General features: G+C 33.2%; 1 protein-coding gene across 1 annotated transcript; it reads left to right on the top strand.

Annotated features, from left to right (window-relative positions):
• LOC132543606 (acylphosphatase-1-like) lies at nt 1–5,156 on the top strand. The gene is made up of 4 exons (XM_060207120.1): nt 1–128; nt 567–583; nt 1,315–1,424; nt 3,032–5,156. Exons 1-4 carry the CDS (start codon nt 68–70, stop codon nt 3,153–3,155), a joined length of 312 nt encoding a protein of 103 aa, XP_060063103.1. The 5' UTR covers nt 1–67; the 3' UTR covers nt 3,156–5,156.
• Nucleotides 5,157–9,416: the final 4,260 nt, after the last annotated feature.

A 9,416-nucleotide genomic window follows, 5' to 3' on the forward strand; every position in this document is an offset into this window, starting at 1 on the left:
AATCCAAGCAACTCAGGAGAAGACTTTGTAGAGAGGACAATTGGTAGATCCAATTGAGGGGAGCACGATGGCAGGGAGCGCCAACAGATTCGTTTCAGTTGACTATGAAATATTTGGAGACGTGCAAGGTTTGTGACGAATTTGATATATGTTGTATCAAAACGATGTGGAAGTAACACGTTCAATTTTCCTGACCCTGACCTGCAAATGACATTTAATGCTTAAGTAACATTTCTTTTTTTTTTTTTTAAGAAAATTCCGTAAAATTTCAAATTCTAATTTTTATAATGGAAATGTATTCCCAGTTTTACAGTTGGTTAAACGGATACATAAATGTTTTGATATCGCAACGTCAGCATTTTTACCTTTGGTGTATACCAATGCAACAGTTTGTGGTAGGAGTTCCTTCCCTTTACCCACTAACGCACAAATGATGACGTCACCAGAGTGCGAAATCACGTTAAATAACAAATAACCTAAATATAAGTAAATGTGTTGAATTATAAGGTTTATTAATATTACCTTCATACAGTGTCATTATATTCATATTTTCTCTTTCATTTCAGGTGTATTTTTCAGACAGGTGAGTACAAGATAAGTTTGTAACGGGCTCAAAGCTGGGACACAAATAACTATTTATTTTACTATTTTTTTTTCACAAAGTTAATATCATTTTTACATCACTGTAATTGAATACCAATGTACCAAAAATTAAGATTCCTAGATTAGTCTTTTTTTGTTTATTTTTTTACCTTTGTCAATATATATTCATCATAATATTAACTTGTAGTTGTAGCATTTTTGAAGTTTTATAGAAATAATTGGATAGAAAGCTGATTGTATGAGAAATAAGTTTTTAGCATGTAGGGTTTGATACTTAAACTCAACAATGTGAAAAATGAAAATCATATTTGGGAAAAAAATATTGTGTCCAAATTGAACATCAAGCAAGCACCATAGCGCCTTTTATTTTTCATTTGAGTTACAGAGACTTAGTGAATAGAATTCTTGTTGTTTTCGTGAATCAAAATCTTCACATTTTATAAATGTAATGAACAACTTTACAATTATGCAATTTGACGAAATTGACATGTTATTTTGTTCTTGAAGATCAAAGACACTAAAGTGATTTTGAAATTTGAAATTTAGTGTTGTATGAATTATTATAGTTTAATTAATAACTGATTATTAATTGATAATTAATGCATATGTTTTCTGAATTAACTACTACTAATCTGCCCTAGTTTTCTGCCGTATAGATATACAGCTGTATAGGGTTTGTTTTGTATGTATACATCTCTTCTTTATTTTCAGCATACATATGATCTAGCTTGCCAAATTGGAGCAGTTGGATGGGTGATGAATACTGCTAAAGGAACTGTCAAAGGCAGAGTACAGGGCACTCTGAGACAAGTAGAACATATGTAAGTAGAGAGAGTATGTAAATTGTTGAAATCAGAACCTTTGATATACATGTACTTGACTTCCAACCATACATTTATGTTTGTCTTTCACCACCTGTAATTATGATCCCTGAAAATTTATGCAGTAGAGGGGGGAACATATGGTCACCGCCTTTTCCATCCATCTACCATCAATCTTCATGTCTGTATCATAAGTTTGCCTTTAGTAAAGCAATGATTATGAAACTTGGTGTATTCATTAGTCATACTAGGGGGCCAGGGGGGTGTCCAGTTTATTAAATTCAGGGTCCTCGACCCCTCAGTTATATAGTTATTTCCCTTTGTTGAAATTTCGTATCAGGAACATAACTTCGCTTGCAATTAAACAAGGATAATGAAATAAATTTGATGTATACATTTATCATACTAAGATGATGCGCAGTATATCAAATTCAGGGCTTGCAATCCTTGATTACAAGGTTATTGCCCATTGTTTAAATTTTGTCTAGAAATGTTACCTTTTCTTAAGCTTTTGTCTCAGGACCATTACTTTCCCTGCATTTAAATTAGGATATTGAAACATGATGTATACATCTGTGATACAAAAGCAAGGCACAGACTAGCAAAGGCAGTGCCCATGACCCCTCAGTACAGAGTTATTGCCCTTTGTCAAAATTTTGTGTCCTGAGCATAACTTTGCTTCCATAAAAAATTGGATTATGAATCTTGTTGTATGCTTTGTTCATAGTAAAAGAATGTGCAGTAAACATTCCATTCAAATGACTTCTCAATAACCAGAAGGCTCAGGGTACTGATATTTGACCTGTAGCATGGTGTGATTATGGGCTGTCAAGTTTGTAAATCTGAATGACCTTGATCCACTTTAAACGTCACTTGGGTCAAATGGGTTGAAATGTGTAAGCAACTTCTTCTCAATAGTCAAGGGGCTTGATAGTGGGCCTGTAGCATGTGCTTTCAACAAGCAACATGTCTAGAGTAATGGTATTTGTGTAATGCATGTATAAAGAAAGTGATTTCAGGTTTGCAGAAAATGTCTTCATGAACCAGCCAGTGTCTTCTATGTAAGCTGTGTTGTAGTTGAGCAAGTTTTTTCATGCCTATTTGGCCTTTTATATGGTCTATATAGTCAGATGACCCTTAAGGCTCATGGGCCTCTTGCTATTTTCACGAGATCATTACTTTGTTTTGTAAATATATAAACGAATATTTCTGTCAGAAGATTTCCTACATACTGTATTCATAAATAAGCCCACACCAGTTTATCGCTCTTCAGAAAAATCAATAATGCAAGATTTCTAAAAAAAAAAAAACCATTCTCGGAGTTCTTGACCTTTGAGACAGAGGTCAGGTGTTGATCCTTCCTGCCACCCCAAGGCCTGATGAAGGGTAATATTTAATCATTGAAAAAAAAAACAGAATCAGAATGATAAAAGTTTGGGGTTGAAAATTGATAATTCAAGATCCGTTTTGGTTGGCTGATCCCCGTCTCTAAAACTGTTATTTTTTAGTCTTCCTCAAAAAAATATCCAGGAGCATATACCAGTATGTGTAAATTCTTTAATACACAAATACATTGTATTATAACTTTCTTTGGTTTTGCATTTCAGGAAACAATTTCTTGCACATAGAGGCAGCCCAATGTCCAAAATAACAAAATATGAATTTACTAATGACAAAGAACTGGTAAATTTGGACTACAACAAGTTTTCAATCACAGCAGGAGACTGGTGATAATTTGTTTGATTTCTACGTGTGGTGTGTGTTCAGCCTTTCCCTCGGAGGATCCTAAAATACATCAATCTTGTACAATCCCTCGGAGGATCCTAAAACACATCAATCTTGTACAATCACTCGGAGGATCCTAAAACACATCAATCTTGTACAATCACTCGGAGGATCCTAAAACACATCAATCTTGTACAATCACTCGGAGGATCCTAAAGCACATCAATCTTGTACAATCACTCGGAGGATCCTAAAACACATCAATCTTGTACAATCCCTCGGAGGATCCTAAAACACATCAATCTTGTACAATCCCTCGGAGGATCCTAAAACACATTAATCTTGTACAATCACTCGGAGGATCCTAAAACACATCAATCTTGTACAATCACTCGGAGGATCCTAAAACACATCAATCTTGTACAATCACTCGGAGGATCCTAAAACACATCAATCTTGTACAATCCCTCGGAGGATCCTAAAACACATCAATCTCGTGCAGTCAATACCAGAAGAGTTAAAATGTGTTACAGTTTAACAAGGGTTGAAAGGTCTGGCCTGAGAGAGCGAGCAAGAAGTCTCATTGTTAATGAGTAATTTATTTGTTTTATTAGGAGGTTGAAAATTGTTTCTTTAATTTGGTTTTGAAATCTTACAATATTTTTACTACTAAGTTGTGTTGCCACGCTTCTGATCATTTAGTTTGTACACATTACCAATTTTAATTTGTAGTTAACTGCTTCACTTAAACATTAACAACATATTAAGTATGTAGCCAGCCAATAAAATTGGTATGAAACGTCAGCTTGAAAAACTTAACTCTTGTAGACACAATAACAGTGTTATTGTTGACATTTCTAACCTAAATTGGTAGATATTTTACCTGGTGATTTTATAGTCATTTTGATACTTTGGGTCTCAAATCAGGTAAATGATCCTTATTTATAAATGATATAAGGTATAAGATTTGCTCAAAAAGTAATTATTTACCAGAAACTGAAAATTGTCGATCACATGTTATATCATTAGACACAATGTTGAACTAACATGCCCAGATAACTTTAAAAAGAAATGAAAATGGCATATTGCTTAGAAGTTATTTTATAAAATGAAAATAAATCTTTAAAAGAAATGAACCCGGAATAAAGATCTAAATTCATTTCATATTTGTATTTACATAACACTATAATATTTCAGTTGATACTTGTCAAAAAATTATGTTTCAGTTGATTATAGTAAACATTTATCTGGAATTATGCACTCTGTATTTACATCATTGCATTATAGGATAGAGTTATAAAAAGAAGAAAAAGACGAGAAAACTTGTAGAGAGCTTTATCATCCTTTTTCTTGTTGTTATTATCATGGTTGGTCAGTCTTTTGCCTGGTTTGTTGTTTGATCCCATCACGAGGGTTGGTCATTCTATCACCTGGTTTGGTTTTTAGATCCCATCACAATGGTTGGTCAGTCTGTCACCAGGTTTGTAGGTCTGATTCCATCGAGTTGGTTGGTCAGCCTTTCGCCTGGTTTGGTTTTTAGATCCAATCACAATGGTTGGTTAGTCTGTCACCAGGTTTACAGGTCTGATTCCATCGCCTTGATTGGTCAGCCTTTCGCCTGGTTTGGTTTTTAGATCCCATCACGATGGTTGGTCAGTCTGTCACCAGGTTTGTAGGTCTGATTCCATCTCGTTGGTTGGTCAGCCTTTTGCCTGGTTTGGTTTTTAGATCCCATCACGATGGTTGGTCAGTCTGTCACCAGGTTTGTAGGTCTGATTCCATCGCGTTGGTTGGTCAGCCTTTCGCCTGGTTTGGTTTTTAGATCCCATCACGATGATGGATCAATCTATCACAAGCTTTGTTCTAATCCAAGCTTCTTGTTAGGTTTGTTTACTACCAGTGTGTGTTTACTGGGTTTGGGTTATATTTATCCCTTTGTATGAAATGTTTTCACTCACATATACTTGTTACGTTGTTATATTTACAATAAAAGAATATTACAATATATTATCTGTGTTCTGTACAAATATTCCATAACAATACTGCCATTTCTTTTGAATCTAAAAGAAACAAAAAATGATTATTTATTTGTGAGTATTGTTTTCTATATACATGCACAGGTACAGTTTGAAACTAAGTATTTAACAGTTACCAATTGCCTCGAGAGCCTCAGCATGTCATTTGTTGATTTTTTCTGTCGTCTCTTAAATATTTTTTCTCCTTTTTAAAATTTGATTTCATTTGGCTACAGATAATATAATTTACAATTTGGGGAAATGTTCTTATATTACAACCACTTAGGAAGTTTATGTCTACCAAACACTGTCACCTCCATCAGACAAATGACCAGTGTGAAAAGTATTTGTATTTGCATACAGTATACCAAATGGTAATGAGACCTTATATCACCAACCTGATGAAATTCACAATTTGGTTCATGTTTCCCCATGAAAGGTTTCTGCAAAATTTCATCACAACTGGTTCAGGATTTTTTTTTTGTGAAGTAAAACTTGTCAACTGTTTATCAGCAGAAGATGCACATTGACAGGCAAGAAGTGATAGCAAGAGACGAGCTGAGCATTCATCTCGGGCCACGTAAAAGTTGTAGTTCTTTGGGTGATTGTTTCAAAGGTGTACACACGTATAGTACTTACGATTACTGAATTAAAGAAAAGGCTTCACAATAAAAACACAAAAGATGACAAACAAATGACCCTTAGTTTACATGTAATTTAATGTTTATTTTTTCTGCTTAAAGTATTACCATACCCTAAGATTACAATATCACACATTTAGTACAAATTACACTCGCATACCAGAAATATAGATACCCTCTAATATAGTACACCAGGGGAGAAGTTCCGTTTTATTTACACAACACAACAAAACTGTTCCATGTTCATTAACAGCACCTGCAGTTATCTTGATGTTAAAAAAAACTGTAGAATATGAGAATTATTTTTATATATACCTGACTAATAAAGAGACTTATTCGCTTAAAAGGAGATTTTGCAAATAAATCAATAATTTTTAAAGTGTAAAAAGAAATTCACAAATTAAGAAATGTGTCACAACTTTGAAAGGTAGAAAAATGACAAATTGTAGATCAGTTTTGTGGTAAATGAATTGTAAACATCATAAAGGTTTTCTCTTTCATCACTGATTGCAAATACAGAGTTTGTCAGATTTCAATTCTATCTCTTTGAACTCCATTAGTACACCCGAAGGCATCTTAAAATTTGGTCAAAATTTAAAAAATCACACAAACAAGAAATTGATAATATCTATCAATATTATGAGGAGTTTCACAAAAATTAATGAAAATTCATCTAAGACTTACAGAAGTATAAGATATATATAACAAAAATGCAACCAGGTTGTTTGCTAGGCCAAAGCTGAATGGGCTTTCTACTGTGACCAAATGTGACTGGACTTAATGCAATGACCAAACTAGACTACATGCTGTGACCAAATTTGACTGGACTATATGCTGTGACCTGAATGTGACTGGAGATTATATGCTATGACCGAAAGTGACTGGACTATATGTTGTAGCTAAATGTGACTGATGACTAAATGCTGTGACCAAATGTGACTGGATCATAAGCTGCTACTGAATGTGACTGGTGACTAAATGCTGTGACCAAATGTGACTGGACTGTATGTTATGGTTGGTGACAATATGCTGTGACCTAATGTGACTGGACTATAGGTGACTGGTGACTAAATGTTGTGACCAAATGTGACTGGACTATATGCTGTGACCAAATATCACTACTATATGCTGTGACTAAATGTCACTGGACTATATGCTGTGACTAAATGTCACTGGATTATATGATGTGACTAAATGTAACTGAACTATAAGCTGTAACCAAATGTGACTGGACTATATGCTGTGACCAAATGTCACTGGTGACTATAAGGTGTGACCAAATGTCACTGGGGATTATAAGATGTGACCAAATGTCACTGGTGACTATAATCTGTGACCAAATGTCACTGGAGATTATAAGCTGTGACTAAATGTCACTGGATTATATGCTGTGACTAAATGTCACTAGATTATATGCTGTGACTTAATGTGACTGGAGATTATATAATATGACTAAAAGCAACCGGACTATATGCTGCTAGCAAAAGTGACTGGGATGAAATGGACTGGATTACCAACTAGTAACAAAGGTGACCAGATATCTATGTGAACAGGTGACTGAATTATCTGTTAGGTGACTAGATTATTAGATAAATGGTGACTGGGTTATAAACAATAGAATAGATTTAGTCAGGGTTTCCAAGAAACAGAGGTGACTGGATTAGTGGACAGCACTACACTGATATGATATATTATTTCTTATTGTTTTCATAACTAGGCAAAATAGAACTATATTCGTACAAACTTCTGGAAATCTTAAGTTTAATGAAAGTTTAATACCATCAGATCAACCTCTCCAGAAAGTTAATAACAGAAATATCAATTTTCAATTTTCAAAAGTATAAATTTTAAAACTTTTCAATGACTATTAATAAGATGTATATAACTGTAATACACAGGGATGATTTTTATTGATTAATGGTCTCTTTGAGAATTTTAAACAGTTGAAAATCCTTTTGACTAGAACTTAAAGAGATCTTTGAACAAGCATCCTAAATATGTGTCTATAGCAAGAACATTGAATAAAATCAATTTATTTTAGCAGTAAAACTGTAATGAAAACGGTCAAATGTTCTAACATTTCATAATCAATAAATAATTACAACATATTCTCATCAACTAATTACATGACAAATAATATAGAAATATAAAATCATAAATTATTTCCTTTCAGGAATACAGCTACAAGTATATATTAATATACTTAGATATTTGGTTTAGAAAAAAGTTGCTTTGAAGCTTTTGTGAAGATTAAATAGTAATGCTGTCGACTATGTAAATACTTCCATTAATAAAAGTTATAATGCTGCAAATTGTCATGGCAATTTATTTATCTATTCTATCTTTTTGTCCCAATAAACATGATTGTAGAGACATCATCCCATATAATGCAAAAGGGGAGGATTATAAAAAAATGGAAAATTTCATTTCAGGTGGGTTTTTCGTTATTTGTTTTCATTAATTTAACCGTATTTAATCACAAATAAGCTCATCCCTGATATGATCAGACAACTCTGCTGCAGTTTCAGTTACATATATATTTATATATACATAAATATAGACAATAATAATTTTTATTATGACAATTGAAATATTGGAATTATGCAACATTTTGATTTTCTTAATTCCACAACCAAACAAAAAATATAAACAGTATAATGTATAATTATATCTGTCATCAAAAATGTACAATGTCACTGATAGAGATTACTTTGGATATGAACCGATTTCCAAACTAAGCATAAATACCATGGTGATGGGAACTGGTTCCAGTTTTACATGTTCTGTAATAATCAATTAAGATTGAATTCTTGAGGTTTTTTTTTTTCATTTATAAGATTGAAAAATCAATATTTTTGAATCTGTTACTAATGCTTAATTCTACTTACAGAACACTGCTGATAAAAGCCTGTCTAGTTTTACCTTGAAATAAACAAATTTACTGACGCAATTACACTAGATCTCCACATTTCTGAGATTTCTAAGTCATTCCTGAACTCTATCAATTAATCTGCAATTCTGGTACCAATTTTATACCCTAAACTTCATACTGCTGATGCCACACTGGTTTTCTTTGGCCCACAAATCAGACTTTTGACACAGATACAGGGTACATAACATCAATATGTCATTGTGTCTAAAACATTAGGGTGAAAGATTACTCAGACTATCATCTCCTTCACCACAAAGCCAATGATCTGAATTCACACAATATTGTACTACAATAACAAATGATTCTGATCAATCAATTATTGGGTAATAATTAATATTAATGCTGCTTTATCATTATATCTGCTGTTGTCCCTCACATTTTCTGAATTTGTCCAGACAAGAATAAATACTCTACAGATGTGATACTGAACAATCTTGTGGGAAGATAAAGATACTGAAGAAATTGACCTTGGTAAAATGTATATCGTGAGTTAACAATGTACCTGGTAAACAACTTACTTGCCTCATTGATCATGCTAGCTTTATATATGTTATCAGACGGTTTTGTATAATAAATTTGTAAGATCTATTTCAATTCAACTTCTAACTGAAGATTTGTGAGTTTGCTGGGTTAACTGCCCAGGAACAGCTTCAGTCATTTTGAGGTAGGGTCTCCTAGT

The sequence above is a fragment of the Ylistrum balloti genome, unplaced genomic scaffold, assembly GCF_031769215.1.
Source record: "Ylistrum balloti isolate Yb309-2 unplaced genomic scaffold, AGI_CSIRO_Ybal_v1 Utg369758, whole genome shotgun sequence".
Classification (NCBI taxonomy): domain Eukaryota; kingdom Metazoa; phylum Mollusca; class Bivalvia; order Pectinida; family Pectinidae; genus Ylistrum; species Ylistrum balloti.